The 25,435-nt window shown below is 41.1% G+C and overlaps 1 protein-coding gene, 1 non-coding gene and 1 pseudogene across 5 annotated transcripts in view; 1 reads left to right on the forward strand and 2 right to left on the reverse strand.

The window, feature by feature from the left end:
* LOC128019533 (unconventional myosin-Ib) overlaps window positions 1-4,595 on the forward strand; it is a 66,895-nt gene extending 62,300 nt beyond the window's left edge. For all 4 annotated transcript variants that reach the window (XM_052605577.1, XM_052605576.1, XM_052605574.1 and 1 more), the window contains 7 exons: window positions 679-753; window positions 1,120-1,254; window positions 1,352-1,458; window positions 1,542-1,674; window positions 2,126-2,278; window positions 2,355-2,485; window positions 2,561-4,595. In XM_052605577.1, coding sequence (XP_052461537.1) covers window positions 679-753; window positions 1,120-1,254; window positions 1,352-1,458; window positions 1,542-1,674; window positions 2,126-2,278; window positions 2,355-2,485; window positions 2,561-2,690 — 864 coding nt within the window. In that variant the 3' untranslated portion in view covers window positions 2,691-4,595. The remainder of the gene's footprint in view (window positions 1-678; window positions 754-1,119; window positions 1,255-1,351; window positions 1,459-1,541; window positions 1,675-2,125; window positions 2,279-2,354; window positions 2,486-2,560) is intronic.
* A 13,913-nt stretch (window positions 4,596-18,508) lies between these two features.
* Window positions 18,509-18,581, reverse strand: trnar-ccu (transfer RNA arginine (anticodon CCU)). Its single transcript has one exon. It is a non-coding gene; the product is annotated as a tRNA-Arg (tRNA).
* Window positions 18,582-18,753: 172 nt separating this feature from the next.
* LOC128020356 (uncharacterized) lies at window positions 18,754-20,587 on the reverse strand (annotated as a pseudogene).
* Window positions 20,588-25,435: the final 4,848 nt, after the last annotated feature.

Here is a 25,435-nt window from a genome sequence, read left to right on the forward strand (position 1 = left end):
TTTTTTTTTTTCGAATTTAAAACCATCTAAAGTAATGTACTGTTAAAATAATAATAATAATCCAAATTGACTCACCTGGTATTTGTATTCAGTACTTGATTTAAGAGAGCTGCCTCTTGCGAAATGAGCTACAGGATAAGCCAGTCATTATCCCAAAAGTCTGCCTTGTGAAATAACATTTGCATTACAGAGCAGAATTGCATGAATTTATCAATGACTAAAACTTGTCTCTAGTAGCCCAACCCTAGGACAGCCTAACTGTTTGTGTGTGCCTGTCCTGTATACTGCCTGCATGCGGCTCCTAACATCCTATTGGCTTTTACAAATATTAACGGCCTTTGTTTTGTCTCCACTGTTGTTGTTTTTTAAGTGTTTTTTGCTGTTCTTACTGTTTCTTTTTTTTTCTTCTTCTTCTTCTTGTAGGGTTGACTTCTTGAACCTGTTTTGACTGGTTCTGTAAAGATAACTTTGTACTGTATGACTGTGGATCTCTCACTGTTTGGATCACAGCATCCATTCTTTTTTGTCTTTGCTTTTCAGTGTGCTGCTCTTTAGGTGTTAAGACCCCGTTTGTCACAAACCACTTCTCTGTCCTGACACTGTCCTGTCCCATTCCTGCTGTCATCGCAAAAGGCTTTAAACACAAACAAGTGACTAATTCAACCCACTTTTCCACAGGTCCGTCGGGAATACAGGAAGTTCTTCAGAGCTGATGCTGGCAAGAAAATCTATGCCTTCACCATCCAGAGAATTGTAAGTCACTTCAGTAGCTGAGTTACAGACTCATTTTTGCTTGTTACCTAGTTATCCAGAAAAGTAGTCTTAACTTATTTGTGGGTCACTGTTTACTTTATGAATTACCACAAGCTTTGCAGCATCAGGCAAGTCCATTTGATGAAGAGCATTGTTTGCTTAGTGCTCCTGCTTCACCATTTTTACTTTCATCTCAAATATCTTTAGCCTTAAGCAACTATACCAAGCTAATGACACATCAGGAAGATGCATTTTCCACTGCTAAGTCCATGTAGACAACAAGTACAAATTAAAGGCAGGGTATGTGATTTGGTTAAAAAAAAAAAATTTCTCCCATAAGAGACTGATATGAGTATTTGTCTACAGATGCAGAAGTACTTCCTGGGCTTGAAGAAGACGATGCCTTCCATGTCACCAGTTGATAAGAGCTGGCCAGCTCGCCCCTACGGTTTCCTGGACAGGACACATCAAGAGCTCAGGAGAATTTTCCATCTGTGGAGGGTTTGTGTCTTTAGACAGATCTATGTAAAATGAAATGTAAAGACGTTTGTCATGTGTGATTTTAAATGAATCCATCCTTACGGTGTCCTTCAATTAGTGTAAGAAATACCGCAGCCAGTTCACAGAAGAGAAGAAGGCTACCTACAAGGAGAAGCTTGCGGCTAGTGAGCTCTTTAAAGATAAGAAGGCCTTGTATCCTAGCAGGTAGGGAAAGAAGTTGTTGACCTAATATTCCTAAGCATTTCCTTCATATACGTTTGCCATAACATACATCCTCTGCTTCACAGTGTGGGGCAACCTTTCAAAGGAGACTATGTGGAGATAACAAAAAACCCAAAGTACCAGAAGCTGAACAGCTTTGTTGAGGATAAAGTTCTGCTTGCAGACATGGTCAGCAAAATCAACCGTGCCAATGGCAAGGTGAGTACAGTTGACTCCAGTAGAATGGACATTACAAAGAAGAGGTTGGGGGTGTTGATGGCGCAGTGGATAAGACACATGCCTTTGGTGTGAGAGACCCGGGTTCGAATCCACTGTGAGACGCCAATGTGTCCCTGAGCAAGACACTTAACCCCTAGTTGCCCCAGAGGCGTGCGACCTCTGACATGTATAGCAATTGTAAGTCGCTTTGGATAAAAGCGTCAGCTAATAAATAAATGTAAATGTAATGAAGAGGCTAGTGAATGGAGTTTTTGTCATTCTATTCCCAAAACCAGCAAGTAATATTGAAAAAATGCAAGTACTAGCTCAGACTCTGCGGTAGACAGCATGAACAACTAAACTTGCAGATTTTGATTGATCATACAAAAGTAAAACATCTCTACATTCACATCGTAAGGTACAGCCTAATCTTAGTCTTATTCATTTTTAGGGAGCTCCAAGAGTTTTCCTCCTGACCAAGAAGAGCTTGTTTCTAGCCGATCTGAAGACGGGCCAGGTGAAGGCCAGCGTTCCCCTGCCGGACCTCAGCAGTGTTTCTGTCAGCACACAGAATGATGGCTTTTTCGCCCTCAAGATCAAAGAGGTATGACATATGATAACTCATCTCCAGTTGGGCACCATGTGAGTTAGGACTACTACTGACCGTGCTCTCTCTTTAGGGATCTACGTCTGCAGCCAAAGGGGACTTCTTGCTGAGCAGTGATCGACTGATTGAGATTATCACCAAACTTCATTGCATTGGTGCTACTTCAGCTGACAAAAAACAGTTAAAAGTCGATATTTCAGACGAGTAAGTGTCCAATATGTATTGCATATTGATTTTTCAGTATCACTCTTGTAGCTTAACTAACTCTCTCCATTTCAGGTTCTTAGTGCAGTTCAAGCAGGACAAAGTGTGTGTAAAATTCATCCAGGGAACACCAAAGAACGGCAACGGTGTCGCCTGCAAGCGTAAAAACAACCGTCTTCTGGAAGTGTCCGTTCCATCACCGTAAGCAGCGGATCAGCTCGGCCTACTGAGTGGTGTCATCTATTAGATTCTTTACCCTCCCTCACCCTTGCAACAATCGTGCAATTGCATTGATCCTGTCATTGTCATTTTTGATTCTATATAGTCAAAGCAGCAGGTTTTTTGGCACCTAAATAATTTAATGCCTACCTGTTTTTAACAGTGAGGTGAAAGTGCATCATTCTCTCTTCCCAGTTTGTGGGACTCATGAGAACTAGTATTTAATTGAAATGATAATAATAATAACCGTTATGATTACAGCCAAATGCTTTGAGGCTGGCATTGGCTGAAAACCTCACTCTGCTCAGCGATAGCCATGTGTTTGAAACCATTGAGTTTTGTGTGAGCCTCTTGCTGGGAGAAATTTTGTAAATAGAGATGCTGATAGGGTTTTGTTGAATGCTGAAAAGCTACAAAATTAAATATTGCACTTTTTCACTAGGGTGGTGGTCAGAAAAGACTTGTTGGTTGGTTGGTTTGTTTATTTTTTTGTTCTATTCTCATCTTGTGTTTCTAGCGCATTTATTGAATAAAATAAAATCCCTTCTGACTTTTGCCAAATGATAAGGCATTTTTACAATCCAAAACCTTGTGCTATTTAGCTGTTCCTTCCCAGGAGAAAGACATTATCCTATGTATGTTATAGTGCAGACACTTAGTTATTTATAAGCCAAATAATAATGATTCTTTCCAGTTTCATGGTAAATGCCAAACAATATCATTTTGAATCCTGCTTTTTCATGTTTATAAATGTTTGCTTTATTCTTTACATTAAATCAGGGTATTATCATAAAAAACACTTTTCACTGAAATGCAATGTACTATACCGGCATTGTTCGTAAATATTCATGCAGAGCATAATTTTATTCATTGGACCCAAATACTGACCACGGCCCTGCGTTTATGATGGAATTTTCAATGAAGTAAAAATCTCCACTAAAAAGATCTCCAAGGCAATTATGCTGATGTGGAAATGCCTCCATACATCAGGAAGACTTGATTGTCACGTCTGGGTTGACCTAGACCAACAGTCAAGACAGCTGGGGAATGCTTGATTCAGAAGGCCTTACAGAAAAAAAAAAAGAATGATGCTAATAAACGCTGGTACGATCTTTGCTAAGTCTGCTTCAGTCAGTCCCTTTACTTAAAGCTGCATGTACATGAGCTGTAAAATATGCCTGGACCTTGTATGGAAGGAGGCTAATAATAGTAGGTGGTATGTTGTCATATAGCTGTATTTTGCCAAAATCTATATGCTTTTTTTGCCACTGGAATGTGAGCTGCATCATTTTATTTTTGGATCAAATCTGCTAATAATAAAAGCAGTGGTTTAGGATTTGACCCACAGCATGGAGTTTTATTTTTTATTTTATTTTTTTCCTCATGCATACTCTGGACTGAAGGCACACAATACACTTTGCTTAAGTATATGTTGTTTACCAAGGTTGTGGATTCTTTTTTTTTTAAGTCGTGTTTAATGAATTTGTGTCCTCCTGATCTGTTGAAGACAGTGCCCACAAAAATAACTTCTCTGCTTCAGTTCTACAATGCTTTTTGTTGAGTTTGTGTTTTTTGTTTTATGGTAAAAGCATAACAAGAGTTTAGGGGAGTGGATTATCATTGTGGAAGCTGAATTACTTTATGATCTAGAATTGTGCATACTAGTGCCCACCTTTCATGATAAGGTAAGCTCTAGATTGACCACCTTCTCTTCAATGTCAAGAGTTTAAATTCAAAGAGAGGAAAATAATTGTTGTATGCATTGTTGTGTGCCTAAACCTGTTCTGAAAGACAGATAACGTGGAAGTGTTTCATTAACTACTAAGTGTAACAAATGACAAGTAATCATTTTCTTTTTAAATTAAAGCAATAAATAAATGACTTTGGATAATCAGTGTGGTTTGGTGACTTGATAGTGTTGTGAAGTAAGATGAATGTATCAGAATTTGAGTTCAGAATTTATTTTTGGTTGTAAATCAGTACTAAACATTGCACATTTCTCAGTGTTAATGTACTCTAGGAGCCGTTTGATGCAGTATACCCAGATTGGGCAATATACCCAGATTTTACATTTAAATGGAAAGTTAGCTGCACATCTTTTCATTTTGGGGAATTATTTTGGATCTATTTGGTATTGATAATTCTTAATGAAAATTGCATCCATGAATTTCATTACATTTTTTGTTTTGCTATTTTACCACTGACCAATAGTGCATATATTTGTCACCTTAATACAAATTCAATGAAAACCCAGGAATTCAATTTGCACTTGCAGTTTACAAGGCATTCTTGATGTTGGTTCAGGGTCCTGCAGAGCACATATATTTGCCAAATTGAATTCCACAACTTGATCATTTCTATCTAATTGTAGTTTCTATAAACATCATTTAGCAGAAAAGTAAAAGAAATAAATAATAATAATTAATTGAAAAAGAGAGCCTGTGTGCAGCTTAGAACAGATGTTTTCCATCACATCTAGAGAGTTGTCCAGGGTTGAATTTTGTGGCTTCCCGGAGACTGCTAGTGGCAGGTCTCTGTGGAGTAGGCCTTGACCAATTGTGGATGTAATGTTTAAAAATAGCAGCCAACTTCAGAGCTACCCTCTTAAAGTTCCCACCATTGTAGGGTCTGGGAACACAGAGGAGGCCAGACTCCCCACAACAGTTCATCCCATAGACACACCCAGACCTTGTTAACTTAGCCCCTAAAAATCCTCTGATTGAATGTGGTCATTGCACTATTTACATGACTAAGATCATTTGTTTTCTGTGATTTTTCTTCCGCGCTGAACATGAAATTAGAGAAGCTTCAACTGTAATATTTGTGAATAAAAAGCAGTCGAGCTGCTTCAAATCATTAGATCAATATGAGCAGGAATGGCCTTTGGCGCCCTCTTGTGTATAAAATACAGACGCTGCAACATAATAATGCAGATGAAAAGCTTTTTTTTACTTGAGCTTTTTCTATATTTTCCATGAGCATGGCGTCATTCACTGAGTAATTAACAACATTGGAAAAATCAGTTATGACTTTACAGTGGTGCTGAAATTCCCAATAATCATCCCAAACAACATCACCCCAGCAGCCCTGATTTCTCCTCTAAGATGTCAACGAGAGCCTTCTGTTCTGAATTAATTTAGGTCACAGGTTATCGGACTACTTTCCAATCAGCGAGTGGAGCTGCTCAGGGAGGACATCAAACTAGAGATGTTTGAGAGAGAGAGAGAGAGAGAGAGAGAGAGAGAGAGAGAGAGAGGGAGGAGCACAAGATTTCTCTTCTTGAGAGAATGCTTAACAAATACATTCTTCATTAGCCAAGAGAAATCATTGGGGAAAAAATGGGTACATTACAGTTTTTTCAGTATCTTTTTTTAAATATCATAATATCAATGAAACAACCTAATTTCTGTAGTTTATTTTTGTGTTGCAAGTTGTATACAGTTTGAGGCCAGCGCTGCCTCCATGTGTTCTGGGGTCTTCAGGAGGTCAATCTCTTGGTGAATCAGAGACTCAGAGGACAATGCATTGACAGTGGAATGAGGCATGTCAAACACTCTGGAGACCATCTTTATGATATACCACTAGCAGACAGAAGAGAAACACCAGGGTCTGGATTGAAGCACCCATCATTGTTGGCGTACACTTCTCAGAAGATCCAGCAGCGCTGTCAGGGTCTCCCTGCTCAGCCCAAAACCATTAAAAACCTGTCCAGCGCTGGCACATTCAGCTTTTACCTGCACAGGGGTCCAGTCTGATTTAGGGAAAGAAGGAAAAGAGAAATTTACTCACTTACTGTAAGTAAACTACTTTTAGTAACTACCAATACCATGTTGGGTGAAATCTACTAGTCATGTTTAAAATCTTAGCTGAAGGGATAGTTTACACAAAAATGAAAAATTCCAAACCTGGAACAACTTAAGGGTGAGCAAAGGATCACGAAATTATCATGAATTGTCATTTTTCGCTGAACTATCCTTTTAGTAGAAGTATTATCTTGCATACTCTAATATACATAAGGTATTGAGAGTAAAAGTAAAGATATGTACAGTATTATTCTGAAAAATAATTTGACAGGATGTTTTTACATTAATATTACTTCTGCACTACTGTGTATGTTGCAGTATACTTCTAAATATGTTTGTCAGGGACCAAGACAGTGAAAAATTAACAACTAGGCCTAAAAAGAGGTCAACAAAAATAACTGTATATGAGCTCAAATACATCAACTCATAACGCAAAGTTAACCAAACAAAAAAACTGACCTGCCCCAAAGACACAGAAGAAAGCTTGTTTAACAGCTTGACAAAACCAAATAACATAGAAGGGGTAAACAAAATTAACACTTGGGAACTTGAGAGCTAACTAAGGACAAAATCCCACTGGCACATGGTGAGACATAGTTTGGCCTAATGAGCTGGCTCCCAGATATAAGTCTCCTCAACCTCTCCTTTTGCCCGACCAGGAAGGGACCGCCCCCAGCAGGTCCAGGTAGCTCAACACAGAGAAACATGGGATTAGTACACTCCCTGTGAATCAATGTAAAGGTAAAGCAAGATAAACCAAATCAAAACTGTATTGTGTTCCTTATTTAAATATCATAGTTTAGATGACTGTAAATAATAAGTGCAACAAACTAAGGAGGTGAAATGAAACCGTAATCAAATGTTTAGAACTGAGGTGATGTTACCCTGTGTGGCCTTAGCCATCACAATGTGTTCAATGTTATTCAATTTAAAGTTGCCTATTAATGTACTGTTGGATAGATAAAAACCGGTTGCAAACCTGTCTACATATGATCACCATGGTCAAGATAAGACTAAAATGGCACCTTTGTAAGATATCAGTAAGTATTTTAACTGCTATATGTGTGTTCATGTATTTTGTAGTTTTTCATATGTATCATTACATTATTCAAGCTCCGAACCAGTACCTGCATTTAAAGTTGTAATCAAACAAAGGACGCAGCAAACCAGTGTAACTTACCTGGGGCCCGTTTCACAAAGGAGGTTAAGTGAAAACTGAGTATGTTAACCCTGAAATGAGGGGAAACTCTAGGTTTTCTGTTTCAGAATGGGAGGTTTGTCAAACCTGAGAAAGCAGGGTAAGTCAAGCCCATTTCTGAAAGAGAGCTAACTTATACTCAGTCAGTTAGTATAGTTTGCCGAGCTCGTTTTTCTCACTTTTCCCATCACATGTCACATTAGAATTTATTTTCAATAAAAATGAACAAAATGTTCTAAAAGTGGAAATAAAGTGCCTAACGAGTGTTCAATAATGGTACAACTATTTATAATTGTAATAAATATAATCATTTATAATCTGTTATTATTGTATCCTGTTAAGGTGCAAATGTATCTGCCAGTATAAAGTATAACTAGCCTCTAATTATTATTTATACTTAGCCTGTTGTAAAGAACTGCTACTGTTACATGGTAAATAGAATAGATCACGATTGTCACTGTACATTTTTTCTGTAAATGACATCTAGAGCTACTTGCACTTAGCCTACTTTAGGATATATTGCTAAGAAAGTATGTTAATTCCACTTAGTGTAAATAGCCACTGTCGTATTCTTACAAAATTGGCAGATCATTTGTAGAATAAGAAAAATGCACTTAACATATTAATATTATATATATATATATATATATATATATATATATATTTGCCCATGAGATACCGTAAAATGATTAGCTATTAGTTCATAAATCTAACGTTCTGCCAGTTTTCACCTGTGATATTATAACACTAATAAGAATAACATTTGTATCAAGTCTGAAGTATGCAGACGGCTTTTTGGCGAGAGCTGTTGCCATGGTGAATCTTAATATCAACGCTCTATAGATGGGTCATTCTACGGAAATGTCCATTTTTCTGTCCCTAGCCTTTACAGAAATATTACACTTGAAAAACACTTTAGGTTTACAATTTTTTTATATTTAAAAATGAAACAATATGTTATTTGAACAATTACACTTTCTTGAGCCATCAATGTGGTAATATTTGATTTTTATTAATTAATAAGAATTCCAAGCACCACAGAAGTGCTCGTCCCCACAGTCATGTACAGAGGGAAAATGCTTTATTTTGAGGTCAAAAACAGTGTTTTCTTCCATTTAAAATACAACCATGTGTCCATAACTATAAAATATATGATGTAAATTACATTAAAAAACAAAATGCTAAATAAATATTATAAAATATATAATGAAAGTAGTGGTCCCCTGTCACTGGTGTTACCGTTTAACAAAAAAGCTCTTATTTTGAAATAACAATCACGCTGATGACATCACTCGACTTTCTTCTTCCAATTTTCTGGAGATCTATGAAGAGAAGCCCATGGTAAGTCCACTGTCTCTTTTCAATTATCAGAAATCTTCTCATTTATCTCATGATTTCATATGAAGCTTTTAGTTGAAGTCACTGGTATGACCTCTTTTATTGTTTGGGCATTGTAAAAAACTAGAATACAAATGGATTAAACTACTTAATTTAGTGAGTACACCATGATTGACAACATGTGGTTTGATACCTTGCAGCAGCCATTTTGTAAAATGCAGTTTTCATGAAAATTGTCACTGGTGTTACTGTCACTGGTGTCACCTTCCTTATGGGTAACACCAGTGAAGATCAGTTGCTGTAATCAACCTTGACCGGACTCGAAACCACAATCTCTGGCTTAGGAGGACAGTGCCTCAGTGATGTATGCAAGTTAACTCTTTGTGTGTATTGTAAAGGCCTCCTGAATAAGATTGAGATTAAAAATGCCTTAGGAGAGGATGGTTTTGATCCATCGACCTCTGGGTTATGGGCCCAGCACGCTTCCGCTGGGCCATTCTGCTGTAATCACCCCGGTCGGATTTGAAACCACAATCTCTGGCTTAGGAGGACAGTGCCTCAGGAGTGTCTAGAAGTTAACTCTTTGTGTGTATTGTAAAGGCCTCCTGAGATTTAAAAAAGGCTCAGCAGAGGATGGTTTCGATCCATCGAACTCTGAGTTATGGGCCCAGCACTCTTGGGCACACGCCACTCTGCTGTAATCAACCTTGACCGGAATCGAAACCACAATCTCTGGCTTAAGAGGCCAGTGACTCAGGGCAGTAAAGAAGTTAACTCTTTGGGTATCATTCATGAAACATTCGTAAATATAAGAGTAAATTTGTGAGTGATTTGCGCGTAAAGAGACCTTCCCGAAAACTCTTCTCCTGATTCACAAATACTTCGTAAACGTCAGATGTGATAGTGAAATGTGTGTGTGTGTTAATTAATTCCAATCATTCGTAAATGGGACGCGCGTGCACGCTCATTCTCAATTACCATAAATCCCGCCCATTAAATCCGACTGACAACTATATATGGGCATCATATTATGACACTAAACGAAGGATTTCAACATGTCTTCTCAAAAGCGACTGAAAAAGAAATATTTCTCAGCTGCAGAAATTCAAGTTTTATTATCATAAGTTCATTCAAAATGCCACATTTTATTTTCAAGCGTACATAGTGGCGTATCAGGTCCTAAAAAAGGAAGCTTGGCAGCATATTACAGATCCTATTACTGGTTCTCATAATAAAAGTAAAAAGAAAAACCGTATGTAATTACTATATATAATAGTTTTTTCAAAATGCTGTGTAAATATGTACCCGATTAAGGTGAATTAAAATGCAGCCGTATTAATGAGCAAAACGTTCAGATGTTAAACGCACTATTTACGCGTGGCTGGGAACAGGTGTAGATTTCTTTCGTACCAACTTACATTTGGAAAATACGAACATTTTAATGAATCCGAAACTTTACGCCAGAACCACTTTACACACGATTTACACAAAAATAGTTCTGCTCGTGTTTCATGAATGAGACCCTTTGTGTGTATTGTAAAGGCCTCCTGAATAAGATTGAGATTTAAAATGCCTTAGCAGAGGATGATTTCGATCCATCGACCTCTGGGCCCAGCACGCTTCCGCTGCTCCACTCTGCTGTATTCACCCCAGATGGGACTCGAAACCACAATCTCTGGCTTAGGAGGCCAGTGCCTCAGTGATGTATTTAAGTGAACTCTTTGTGTGTATTGAAAGGCCTCCTGTATAAGATTGAGATTTAAAATGCCTTAGCAAAGGATGGTTTCGATCCATCGACCTCTGGGTTATGAGCCCAGCACGCTTCCGCTGCGCCACTCTGCTGTAGCCAACCTTGACCGGACTCGAAACCACAATCTCTGGCTTAGGAGGCCAGAGCCTCAGGAGTGTCTAGAGGTTAACTGTTTGTGTGTATTGTAAAGGCCTCCTGAATAAGATTGAGATTTAAAATGCCTTAGCAGAGGATGGTTTCGATCCATCGACCTCTGGTTTATGGGCCCAGCACGCTTCCGCTGCACCACTCTGCTGTAATCAACCTTGACTGGACTCGAAACCACAATCTCTGGCGTAGGAGGCCAGTGCCTCAGGGGTTTATAGAAGTTAACTCTTTGTGTGTATAGAAAAGGCCTCCTGAAAAAGATTGAGATTTAAAATCCCTTAACAGAGGATGGATTCTATCCATCGACCTCTGGGTTATGGGCCCAGCATGCTTCCGCTGGACCGCTCTGCTGTAATCAACCTTGACCGGACTCGAAATTACAATCTCTGGCTTAGGAGGCCAGTGCCTCAGGAGTGTAAAGAAGTTAACTCTTTGTGTGTATTGTAAAGGCCTCCTGAATAAGATTGAGATGTAAAATGCCTTAGCAGAGGATGGTTTCGATCCATCGACCTCTGGGTTATGGGCCCAGCACGCTTCCGCTGCGCCACTCTGCTGTAATCAACCTTGACCGGACTCGAAACCACAATCTCTGGCTTCAGAGGCCAGTGCCTCAGGGGAGTAAAGAAGTTAACTCTTTGGGTCGCATTCATGAAACATTCGTAAATATAAGAGTAAATTTGTGAGTGATTTGCGCATAAAGAGACCTTCCCGAAAACTCTTCTCCTGATTCACAAATACTTCGTAAACGTCAGATGTGATAGTGAAATGTGTGTGTGGTAATGAATTCCAATCAGTCGTCAATGGGACGCGCGTGCACGCTCATTCTCAATTACCATAAATCCAGCCCATTAAAGCCGACTGACAACTACATATGGGCATCATATTATGACACCAAACGAAGGATTTCAACATGTCTTCTCAAAAGCGACTGAAAAAGAAAAATTTCTCAGCTGCAGAAATTCAAGATTTATTATTTATTATTTATTAAAATTTACGCCTGAACCACTTTTCACACGATTTACACAAAAATAGTTCTGCTCGTGTTTCATGAATGAGACCCTTTGTGTGTATTGTAAAGGCCTCCTGAAAAAGATTGAGATTTAAAATGCCTTAGCAGAGGATGGATTCGATCCATCAACCTCTGGGTTATGGGCCCAGCACGCTTCCGCTGGACCGCTCTGCTGTAATCAACCTTGACCGGACTCGAAACTACAATCTCTGGCTTAGGAGGCCAGTGCCTCAGGAGTGTAAAGAAGTTAACTCTTTTTGTGTATTGTAAAGGCCTCCTGAATAAGATTGAGATTTAAAATGCCTTAGCAGAGGATGGTTTCGATCCATCGACCTCTGGGTTATGGGCCCAGCACGCTTCCGCTGCGCCACTCTGCTGTAGCCAACCTTGATCGGACTTGAAACCACAATCTCTGGCTTAGGAGTGCCTCAGGAGTGTCTAGAGGTTAACTGTTCGTGTTTATTGTAAAGGCCTCCTGAATAAGATTGAGATTTAAAATGCCTTAGCAGAGGATGGTTTCGATCCATAGACCTCTGGGTTATGGGCCCAGCAAGCTTCCGCTGGCGCCACTCTGCTGCAGACATGGGGACTTGAGACTTGGCTCGGACTTGGAAGTTAAAGACTCGGGACTTGACTTGACTTGAGACACGATGACTTGAATGACTTGAGTGTTAATCACGTCATGTTTTCAGTTTGAATATAAAATATATAAATAATTTTTTTGAATAAAGTTGATTACTCAGCTGGAGCGCAGGCTGAGAATAGCGTCGTGACTGGATCAGGACACTATCATCAGTCATACCCTCTCTACCTTACACACACCACGCCCACTTAAATCAGATATCACATCACATCAACATGTCAGCCTGAGAGGTACCGAGGGTCATCGCTTTTGTCTTCAATAGTTCGCGCTTAAAAACGCGTGGAAAACGCTAGTCGCGCCGCTTTCTCCTTCTTTCCAAAGCGCTCGGGCAGAAGTGCTCCTGGGGCGTCTGTCGTTGCTAAGCATCCATGACACGCTCTCTCTCAATGAAGACGCGGAAGTTTCAGCAAAGGATAAATGGATTTGCAGCACTAAAAATCTCTCGCAGTAGCTCTGCTACCAAATTCATTTCAAAATGGCAATCCATATACAGCTATGAACAGCTGTTCCTTCATCTTAGATGAGCTTTCAACGTTGATGGGACGGGATGAAGCTGATTGGTTAGTTATTGTCACATGACCTGCGGTGCGCTTGCGGCATTCTGAAAGGTTTAGATGTTTTTATCTCGATGCGGTGCGAGCGCGTCATGAGCGCGTTGCTTCCATTATGAATGAGCGCGCATACCGCGCGCCTACATTGGAAATAACGAACTTGCGCGTGCAAAAGACGTGATGTCAACGGCCCCTAATGATCCGCTAGCAGGCCGTCAAAAAAACGCATTCCAGGGGCGGCGCTAGGGCTGGGCTAAGGGGGCATAAGCCCCGAATATTTTGTTACCTTGTCTTTCTCACAGAACAAAACAATTAATCAGAAAAACAAATGTAGCTGCCGCGATTACCCAATCATGAGAAGTGCATATTACATACATATATATATATATATATATATATATATATATATATATATATATATATATATATATATATATAAAGTACAGAATATAAATATGACGTATTTTCAGTTGTTTCATACTTTTTTGTTATGTGCAGTACAGACCAAAAATTTGGACACACCTTCTCATTCAAAGAGTTTTCTTTATTTTCATGACTATGAAAATTGTAGAGTCACACTGAAGGCATCAAGGGCTATTTGAGCAAGAAGGAGAGTGATGGGGTGCTGCTCCAGATGACCTGGCCTCCACAGTCACCGGATCTGAACCCAATCGAGATGGTTTAGGGGTAAGCTGGACCGCAGACAGAAGGCAAAAGGGCCAACAAGTGCTAAGCATCTCTCGGGGAACTCCTTCAAGACTGTTTGAAGACCATTTCAGGTGACTAGCTCTTGAAGCTCATCAAGAGAATGCCGAGAGTGTGCAAAGCAGTAATCAAAACAAAAAGTGGCTACTTTGAAGAACCAAGAATATTACATATTTTCGGTTGTTTCACACTTTTTTGTTATGTATATAATTCCATATATAATTCCACATGTGTTAATTCATAGTTTTGATGCCTTCAGTGTGAATGTACAATTTTCATAGTCATGAAAATAAAACTCTTTGAATGAGAAGGTGTGTCCAAACTTTTGTTCTGTACTGTACATAACAAAAAAGTATGAAACAACTCAAAATACGTCATATTTATATTCTATACTCTGAGAGAGAGAGAGTGAGAGTGTGTGTGTGTGTGTGTGTGTGTGAGAGAGAGAGAGAGAGAGAGAGAGAGGAGAAATGTAACAGTTTAATGTTGTATGTAAACTGTGTTTGAAAGAGAGAGAGAGAGAGAGAGAGAGAGAGGTGTTCAGAGAGGAGTCTGTTGGATGTTTAGTTTTATGGACTCAATGTTGAAAATGTTAAACATTTCAAACACTGTTGGCAGAAGTGAAAAATAAATAATTTTAGTTACAATTTTGTTTGATACCATGATGTATTTTACTGGACGTGAGTATTTACAATGCAAATCCAAATTATTTTAATTTACTGACAGTTACTTATATCTTGTCTTTGAACTTTATTAAGATCAGATTCTGCAGGTAAAATAACAATATTAAGGTGACTTGACTTGGACTTGACTTGACATAGCTTGTGACTTGACTTGACTTGACTTGCCCAACAAAAAAATACTTGGGACTTACTTGAAACTTGAGACTTACACATGTGTGACTTGGTCCCATCTCTGCTCTGCTGTAATCAACCTTGACCGGACTCGAAACCACAATCTCTGGCTTAGGAGGCCAGTGCCTCAGTGATGTATGCAAGTTAACTCTTTGTGTGTATTGTAAAGGCCTCCTGAGATTTAAAAAGACTTAGCAGAGGATAGTTTCAATCTATCGCCCTCTGGGCACAGCACTGTTCCGCTGCATTCAACCCAGATGGGACTCAAACCCACAGTCCCTGGTTTAGGAGGCCAGTGCCTTATCCATTAGGCCACTGGGGCCTTAAAACAGGTGCTAACTTGCCCTTTTAAATCTCAATCTTTTACAGGAGGCCTTTACAATACACACAAAGAGTCTTCTAGATGACTGACTACTATGAGAGGTCAAATTGGCCTCAGCTTTTCACGACCAGCCTGTGGCGTTTGACCCTTTTTAGGGACTCAGGAGTGATTAGAAGTTAAAAGGGCATAGCAGAGGACGGTTTCGATCCATCGACCTCTGGGTTATGGGCCCAGCACGCTTCCGCTGTGCCACTCTGCTGTAGCCAACCTTAACCGGACTCGAAACCACAATCTCTGGCTTAGGAGGCCAGTGCCTCAGGGGTGTGTATAAGTTGACTCTTTGTGTGTATAGTAAAGGCCTCCTGAAAAAGATTTAGATTTAAAATGCCTTAACAGAGGATGGATTCGATCCATCAACCTCTGGCTTATGGGCCCAGCACGCTTCTGCTGGACCGCTCTGCTGTAATCAACCTTGACCGGACTCGAAATTACAATCTCTGGCTTAGGAGGCCAGTGCCTCAGGAGTGTAAAGAAGTTAACTCTTTGTGTGTATTGTAAAGGCCTCCTGAATAAGATTGAGATGTAAAATGCCTTAGCAGAGGATGGTTTCGATCCATCGACCTCTGGGTTATGGGCCCAGCACGCTTCCGCTGCGCCACTCTGCTGTAATCAACCTCGACCGGACTCGAAACCACAATCTCTGGCTTCAGAGGCCAGTGCCTCAGGGGAGTAAAGAAGTTAACTCTTTGGGTCTCATTCATGAAACATTCGTAAATATAAGAGTAAATTTGTGAGTGATTTGCGCATAAAGAGACCTTCCCGAAAACTCTTCTCCTGATTCACAAATACTTCGTAAACGTCAGATGTGATAGTGAAATGTGTGTGTGGTAATGAATTCCAATCAGTCGTCAATGGGACGCGCGTGCACGCTCATTCTCAATTACCATAAATCCAGCCCATTAAAGCCGACTGACAACTACATATGGGCATCATATTATGACACCAAACGAAGGATTTCAACATGTCTTCTCAAAAGCGACTGAAAAAGAAAAATTTCTCAGCTGCAGAAATTCAAGATTTATTATTTATTATTTATTAAAATTTACGCCTGAACCACTTTACACACGATTTACACAAAAATAGTTCTGCTCGTGTTTCATGAATTAGACCCTTTGTGTGTATTGTAAAGGCCTCCTGAAAAAGATTGAGATTTAAAAGGCCTTAACAGAGGATGGATTCGATTCATCAACCTCTGGGTTATGGGCCCAGCACGCTTCCGCTGGACCGCTCTGCTGTAATCAACCTTGACCGGACTCGAAACTACAATCTCTCTAGCTTAGGAGGCCAGTGCCTCAGGAGTGTAAAGAAGTTAACTCTTTGTGTGTATTGTAAAGGCCTCCTGAATAAGATTGAGATTTAAAATGCCTTAGCAGAGGATGGTTTCGATCCATCGACCTCTGGGTTATGGGCCCAGCACGCTTCCGCTGCGCCACTCTGCTGTAGCCAACCTTGACCGGACTCGAAACCACAATCTCTGGCTTAGAAGAGCCTCAGGAGTGTCTAGAGGTTAACTGTTTGTGTTTATTGTAAAGGCCTCCTGAATAAGATTGAGATTTAAAATGCCTTAGCAGAGGATGGTTTCGATCCATAGACCTCTGGGTTATGGGCCCAGCAAGCTTCCGCTGGCGCCACTCTGCTGTAATCAACCTTGACCGGACTCGAAACCACAATCTCTGGCTTAAGAGGCCAGTGCCTCAGGGGAGTAAAGAAGTTAACTCTTTGGGTCTCATTCATGAGACATTCGTAAATATAAGAGTAAATTTGTGAGTGATTTGCGCATGAAGAGACCTTCCCGAAAACTCTTCTCCTGATTCACAAATACTTCGTAAACGTCAGATGTGATAGTGAAATGTGTGTGTGGTAATGAATTCCAATCAGTCGTAAATGGGACGCGCGTGCACGCTCATTCTCAATTACCATAAATCCAGCCCTATAAAAAAGCCGACTGACAACTACATATGGGCATCATATTATGACACCAAACGAAGGATTTCAACATGTCTTCTCAAAAGCGACTGAAAAAGAAAAATTTCTCAGCTGCAGAAATTCAAGATTTATTATTTATTAAAATTTATGCCTGAACCACTTTACACACGATTTACACAAAAATAGTTCTGCTCGTGTTTCATGAATGAGACCCTTTGTGTGTATTGTAAAAGCCTCCTGAATAAGATTGAGATTTAAAATGCCTTAGCAGAGGATGGTTTTGATCCATCGACCTCTGGGTTATGGGCCCAGCACGCTTCCGCTGCACCACTCTGCTGTAATTACCCTGGACTGGATTCGAAACCACAATCTCTGGCTTAGGGGGCCAGTGCCTCAGGAGCGTCTAAAGGTTAACTCTTTGTGTGTATTGTAAAGGCCTCCTTAATAAGATTGAGATTTAAAATGCCTTAGCAGAGGATGGTTTCGATCCATCGACCTCTGGGTTATGGGCCCAGCACGCTTCCGCTGCGCCACTCTTCTGTAATAACCCTTGACCGGACTTGAAACCACAATCTCTGGCTTCAGAGGCCAGTGCCTCAGGGGAGTAAAGAAGTTAACTCTTTGGGTCTCGTTCATGAAACATTCGTAAATATAAGAGTAAATTTGTGAGTGATTTGCACGTAAAGAGACCTTCCCGAAAACTCTTCTCCTGATTCACAAATACTTCGTAAACGTCAGATGTGATAGTGAAATGTGTGTGTGTTAATGAATTCCAATCAGTCGTAAATGGGACGCGCGTGCACGCTCATTCTCAATTACCATAAATCCCGCCCATTAAAGGCGACTGACAACTATATATGGGCATCATATTATGACACCAAACGAAGGATTTCAACATGTCTTCTCAAAAGCGACTGAAAAAGAAAACCACTCTGCTGTATTCAACCCAGATGGGACTCAAACCCACAGTCCGTGGCTTAGGAGGCCAGTGCCTTATCCATTAGGCCACTGGGGCTTTAAAACAGGTGCTAACTTGCCCTTTTAAATCTCAATCTTTTACAGGAGGCCTTTACAATACAGCCAAAGAGTCTTCTAGATGACTGACTACTATGAGAGGTCAAATTGGCCTCAGCTTTTCAAGACCAGCCTGTGGCTTTTGACCCTTTTTAGGGACTCAGGAGTTATTAGAAGTTAAAAGGCCATAGCAGAGGATGGTTTCGATCCATTGACCTCTGAGTTATGGGACCAGCACGCTTCCGCTGCGCCACTCTGCTGTAAGATATTACATTCAGGATGCCTTTAACATACACACAGAGTCTTCCAGATGAACTCCTAATTTGAGAGAACCAAGTTTTCATGACCAGCCTGTGGTTATTGCCCCTTTTTTGGGAACTCTGTCATGTCTAGAAGTTAAGAAGTCTTAGCAGAGGATGGTTTGACCAATTGACCTCTGGGTTATGGTTCCAGCACAGTTCCGCTGCACCACTCTGCTGTAAATCACCCCAGATGGGACTCGAACCCACAATCCCTCGCTTAGGAGGCCAGTGCCTTATCCATTAGGCCACTGGGGCTGTTTTGTTGATGTAAAATTTCCCTTTTAAATCTCAATCTTATTCAAGAGGCCTTTACACACAAAAGGTCTTCAAGATGAGCGACTAATATGACAGGTCAAAGTGGCCTCAGCTTTTCAAAACCAGCCTGTGTTTGTTGCCTCTTTTTTGGGAACTCTGGCATGTCTAGAAGTTAAAAAGACTTGGCAGAGGATGGTTTCAATCCATCGACCTCTGGGTTACGGGCCCAGCACGCTTCCACTGCGGTGCCTTTTTTCAATTGCAGTCCTTTCACTCCAAGGGGTTTGAGGGTTCGCAGCAGTGAGTGGCCAGCGAAGCCTCGGCACCCGACCTCAACTGGCTTGCAGCGAGTTTTCCAGCTGTTGTTCTGGCACTCCGAGCTGAGCTCTGTGTACTTAGCCCTCTTGCGCTTGTGGGCCTCTTCAATACGGTCTTCCCAGGGGACAGTTAGTTCCAGGATAACCACTTGCTTGGTAGACTCAGATGTTAGCACCATGTCTGGGTGGAGAGAAGTGGCTGTGATGTTGCCTGGGAACTTAAGCTGTGTTCCAAGGTCAACCTGAAGCTGCCAATCACGAGCAGTAGAGCTAGGCCGGTGGAATTGTTCCTTCTGCCTAGCTCGCTCTAATAAAGATGATTGTTTGTTTGGGGGCTGCCTGGGTATTGCTGAGCTGGATTGCTGTGCAGATGGAGTCCGCCAAAGCCTTCAGCACCTGGTCGTGGCGCCAGCGGTACCACCCTTCACTTAGCGCTCTTGAGCAGCTGCTCAAAATGTGCTCCAGTCTGCCCCTCTTCTGGCACAGTTTGCACTCAGGAGTGTCTGTCAGGCCCCAGGTGTGCAGGTTAGCTGGGCTTGGGAGGACGTCATAGACGGATTGGACAAGAAACTTGATCCGAAATGGCTCTGCTTTCCAGAGCTCTGCCCAGGTAATTCTGCATGGATCTGCATGTTCCCAGCTGGTCCACGCCCCTTGTTTGGACATGCTGGCCATTTTGGTGTAGCATTCTTCCTCCACCTCTGCTCATATTTCGTCCTGAATCAGTCTGCGCCTCTCTTTTCCACGAGCCAGATCGTAACGTGGTTTGGGAAAACAACCAAGACCTGCTCGTCCCATTGCCACGGGGCCCACCAACGTTTTGTGCCTTAGTCGTGCATCAGCTTTAGTGACGGCTTCTAGTGAAGCCTGCCACTTTCTCCTGGTCTTCACAAGGATTCCTGCTGCTGCGACTTTTGTGTCTTTGGAGTCCCTGTACATCAATACCTCTCTGGAGCGGGTAACTTTGAACTCCTCTGATAGTCCACTCAAAGGAAGATGCAACTTGGTGGAATGGCCATAAAGGGCAATGCTGCTCAAGGACCGAGGGAGCCCCAGCCATTTTCTGAGGAACTGGCTTATAGACTTCTCTAGAACCTCGACTGTTGATGTTGGTACCTGGTAGACTAACAGGGGCCAGAGTACTCTTGGCAAGACTCCGTGCTGGTAGATCCAGGTTTTGAATTTTCTGGGGAGGCCAGATCTGTCAATCGCTGTGAGCCAGGTAGTCAGGTCGCACTTGGTTTGTTTTATGGCAGCTGCGTCCTTCAGGGAGCTATCAAAGAATTTCCCCAAGCTCTTGACGGGTTTTTCAGTCACTGATGGAATCATGGTCTCTCCCAGGGCAAAGTGGAAACAGTCGGACACTTTACCCTTCCTTAGGACCAGAGACCTGGACTTAGCAGGCTTGAAGCTCATCCTTGCCCAGGAGATGAGCCGTTCAAGCCCCTGGAGGACCCACCTGCACCCTGCAACAGATGTTGTCATCACTGTTAAGTCGTCCATGAAGGCTCTTATGGGGGGCTGACAGGTCCCAGATTTTGACTTGGGCCCTCTGCATTCCACCTCGGCCGACTTGACAATCATGTTCATGGCCAGTGAGAAGAGAGATAAAGAGATTGTGCAGCCAGTGATTATCCCCTTTTCAAGTTGATGCTTTAAAATACACACAGAATCTTCTGGATGAATCATTGCTATGATAGGATCAAACTTTTCATTGACAGACTGTGGTTATTGCCCCTCTTTTGGGATCTCAGGCATGTCTAGAAGTTAAAAGTTGCTAGCACAGGATGATTTCAATCCATCGACCTCTGGGTTGTGGGCCCAGCACGTTTCCGCTGCGCCACTCTGCTTAAATGCAGCTCAACTAGGAACTCTTTTAAATAGTTAGAAAAGTAAAAGCAAGAATGCTATGAGATGCTGGCTGAGACCTACTAATTTTCACACCTCTTGTACAATGGGGCCACCTGTTGTCTGCTGATTGGTCGGTTTGAATATCTCAGATTTGATTGAAGTCACATGGTCAAGGATAAATGTTGAATGTAACCTGTGTGCTTTCTCTCTTTCATCTCTGGGCTCTACTCTTGGATTGTCTTGTTTGTCTCTAACTAAGCTCTGCCTGGGTTGAAGGTCACTGAGGTAGACCCTTGCTTTGCATCTCTCTCAATACTTCTCATGTGTTAAAGCTAATTTTTTTTCTTTTTCCTTCTCTGTCTCAGGTAACATTTAACATACATACTGACTATTATTAACTGTACACATGTTAATAATTATTCCATCATGCAAATTTGGGGTGTGCATGGATAGTCGAACATTAAAACATTCGTTCTGCTCTAATTATTCGATTAATAAAAATGATATTCGAATTTTGCAACAAAAAAAAATTAATGAATGAATAAGGGGCCGATCACATATCACGTCTAAAACGCGTGGAAAACGCTAGGTGCCCTGCTTTCTCCTTATTTCCCAAGTGCTCAAGCAGAAGTGCTCCTGAGGCGTCTGCCGTTGCTAATTAACAATAACGCGCTCTCTCCATGAAGACGCTGAAATTTCAGCAAAGGATAAATGGATTTGCAGCACAAAAAAAATCGCTTTCAGTAGCTCTGCTACTAAATTTACTTCAAAATGGCAATCCATATACAGCTATGATCAGCTGTTCCTTCATCTTGGCTGAGCTTTCAAAGTTGTTATGGGAAAGGATGAAGCTGAATGTTTAGTTCTTGTCACATGACCTGCGGTGTGCTTGCGGCATTCTGAAAAGTTTATATGTTTTTAACTGAATGCGGAGTGGATGAGCCTGGAAAAAAAAGAGCGCGTCGCTTCCATTATGAGTGCACATACCGCGTGCCTATGTTGGAAATAACGAACTTGAGCATGCAAAAGACGCGATATGTGAATGGCCCTGTTGAATGAAGAACTGTGGTCTTCTACAGTACTTCAAATATGATGTGGAGCATCACAGAAGTTGACCAAATTCAAGAATATTGTTTCGGCATCTCTCAAGCAACGAATAAACACCGCTAACTTGGAGAATGCAGTGAAAACTCCTCTTCTCGCATCTGCCCTAGACCCTCGGCACAAACATCTCAGGTTTCTCTATGAAAACATGAGAGAAGTAAGAAAAAAAAACTTTTTTAACTTTATCAGAACATTTTCCTTGATGCAGTTGTTATGAGGTAAGAACAATGGAAGGCCAGGGCGGGTGCAGTTAACAGTCTTTAATAAAGCAAATGTCTTCGGTGAATAATTAAGAACAAAAATCACAGGCTTCTATCTGAGCCAAAACAGAAACAGACAGACGACTGGGTCTAAGAAAAACAACATAAATCCACAAGGGCAAAGGCCGGGACCCCGAGATGCATACAGCCAATCCAAAACAGTGAAGACAGCCGGCAGTGTGAACAGCCAAGGGCAGGCGCTGCACAGGTACTCAGCAAACAGGCACAGCTGGATAATACACAGTCCAATAACAAAACAACTCACAGTAGAAGCAATGACTTTACATTCCACGGAAAAGACAGGGCTAGGAAACAGACGTGTCTCACGAAGGTCATTGAATAATCCGACAACAAGACAGGGGTAGAAAGAGGGAATAAGAAGCAGAGACAATCAAGAGCAAAAGAAGGGACAGGTGAGGAGAAGGGAACGAAAGGGGAAACAGCTGAAAGTGATAATGAGCGGAGGAGTGGATGTGTGTGTGTGATAGTGTGAGTATGTGACCACAAGGGGGAGACAGAAAAGTGATGGCGAAAAGATCAGAATATCATCAAGGTAGACGAACACAAAAACGTTGTGCATGTCCCGTAGGACGTCATTGACTAAGGCTTGAAAAACCGCTGGAGCATTAACCAATCCGAACGGAAGAACCCGGTTTTCAAAGTGCCCTAGGTGCGTGTTAAACGCGGTCTTCCATTCATCCCCCTCCTTGATATGCACTAAGTGATAGGCGTTACGTAAGTTGAGCTTTGTGAAAATCTCAGCTCCCTGCAAGACCTCGAAGGCAGATGACATCAGTGGTAATGGATAACGATTCTTGACAGTGATATCATTTAAACCCCGATAGTCTATGTAGGGACGGAGGGAGCCATCTTTCTTTTTAACAAAGAAGAAACCGGCTCCCGCTGGAGATGAGGAAGGAACGATGGTGCCTGCGTTGAGCAAGTCAGAGAGGTATTTCTCGAGCGCCTCCCTCTCAGGGATGGATAATGAATATAGTCTACCTCGAGGGGGCGTTGTACCAGACAATCGACATGACAAGACAATTTCCAAGAAAGAATAGTGCCTTCCGCCCAGTTAATCTGGAGGTTATGGAGAACTAACCACGGGTGGCCTAAAACCACAGGAGTAAAAGGGGAATGAAAAATAAAAAAGGAAATAGTCTCTCTATGATTTCCTGAAACAGTAAGAGTCAACGGTGAAGTCTTTCTCTGCACCCTAGGAAGGGAGCTACCATCTAGGGCAAACAGGGGGGTGGAGTCTTGTAAATCTAAGAGGGGAATACCTTGTTTTAAAGCCCAAGTCTCATCAATGAAGTTCCCTTCCGCCCAGGGGCGATTCTAGGATTTTTTCAACTGGGGGGCACAAGAGGGGCCACGATTAATACAGAGGGGCCAATCTTGTGTTGTTTGAACTGTATATCCAAATCATTTCAAGAGTTCAGTAACCTTTAAAATCAGTAATAAACAGTGTTACCCTATTATTAGTTATTCACTGCTCTAAATCAAAACAATCAAATACAATTTGTATTCACTTTTCACTTTACAAAAGTGAAAGAAAAACTGTAATAAATAAATGAATCCAATGTATGAATAGTGTACGACTCACAAATAATAATAATAATATAATTTATTTATAATAGCCTTATATAATATATATATATATATATATAATAGCCTTATTTATATAAATGCAGAATAGCATTAATAATTCATAGAAATAAATACACAATTAATTAATTAATATAACTAATATAAAATTTAATATAACAAATTGTTTTTGTTTATTATCCACATCCCATTCAATTTGCATAGCAGCAGTTGCAGTAAATTTGCATTGATGAATAAACAAAATCTACTTATGTTAAGGCTAATTAATCTTGAGCATATTGATTTAAAAATATCATATATCCATACTTTGTTAGATAGCTACTTGTTCAAAAAGGTAGCTTTAGTTTAAGTAAAATATGTGGATCCTATAGAAATAGCTTAATTAGTCCAGTGTTATTTTAGTATTAGTTATTTATTTTGCTAATTTAATCATGCAATAAATATTTATGTATGATTTTTTTTCATTTGAGAATGTTTCTGGGTGTCATCAAATGACGTTTTGTCAATAACTTCTGTGAAGGGAGGGAGAGAGAGCTAGAGAGAGAGCTTTCCAGGGTGCAGACAGCAATCGCGGAGCACCATGGTGATTTAGAACGCCAACTGAATTTATGAGAAATCTACAGACGCAAATAGACTAAAGGTGTAGAAAAATAAAGACCTATTTGTGTATTTTGGACTTTTTTTCACCACAAGTCTGAAAGAAGACATGTTATTGAAGACAAACAGCCCCAAATCTCAAAATTGACCAGTAAAAAAACGATGTTTTTGCATGTGTCTCACCCATAGACTGGAAAAAAAGTCTCAAGTGTGCAGCGTTTTTTTTTTTTTTTCTCAAGTGTGGAGCATTAGATAAACATCATACGATTTGTTTCGTCACCTCACTTAAGTGAAAAAGTCGCTAATCTACTGCATGATTCAATAATGACTTTATTAGAATTGCAATTATACTTTTTTTTAAACCATTGCTTTAAATTGCGTTGTTGCCTATATCGGCGCGTTGGGACGAAAAATAAGTAAATCGTAACGCAGTAAACCCCTTTTACATTCAGCATCAGAGGAGCATAGTAAATATAATGATTAGCATCTTGGTCTGCTCTAGGAGATAACATCGTCATCGAACCTGGTCTGTCAAACACCGAAAGATGTTAGTACCAAACACTTCTTGCACTGCAACATCTCGCTAATCGAAAAACATAAGCTATGTAAAATAGATCAACTTATCGTGTGCTTTTTTTCGTTGGAAAACAGCAGCTCGCTATTCTTGGTCCTCGTTGAGAAGCATCGCGACGCAATCATGAGTTATTTACTAAACTGAAAGATTATGATTTGAATTTGTGAGTGACAGACAAGTAGAAGGGTGGGGGCACACTGGGGGGCCAATCAGTTTTCAGGAGGGGCCAGTGCCCCCATGGCCCCTCCCCTGGCTACGCCACTGCTTCCGCCCCCGAATCAAGCATTGCTGAGCAGGAAACAGACGATCCCAACCAGCGGAGATGTTTGGAATGTGAAGCCCCCCTAGCTGCATCGGCTCGGGATCAGCAGCAGAGGGCAGTGGCGGGCAGGTCGCTGTGGAAGAGGGGAGTAACGAACCAATCCGCGAGCCCTTCGTCGCCTCTCGAAGCGTCAATGGAGTCGAAATTGTCAGGAACCTCTCGGACAAAGACCTCATCCTTAATCTCAAAGTTCAGGCCCTCAAGAAAGCGGAAGATTATAC

The sequence above is a fragment of the Carassius gibelio genome, chromosome A9 (genome assembly GCF_023724105.1).
Source record: "Carassius gibelio isolate Cgi1373 ecotype wild population from Czech Republic chromosome A9, carGib1.2-hapl.c, whole genome shotgun sequence".
In the NCBI taxonomy this organism is placed as follows: Eukaryota; Metazoa; Chordata; class Actinopteri; order Cypriniformes; family Cyprinidae; genus Carassius; species Carassius gibelio.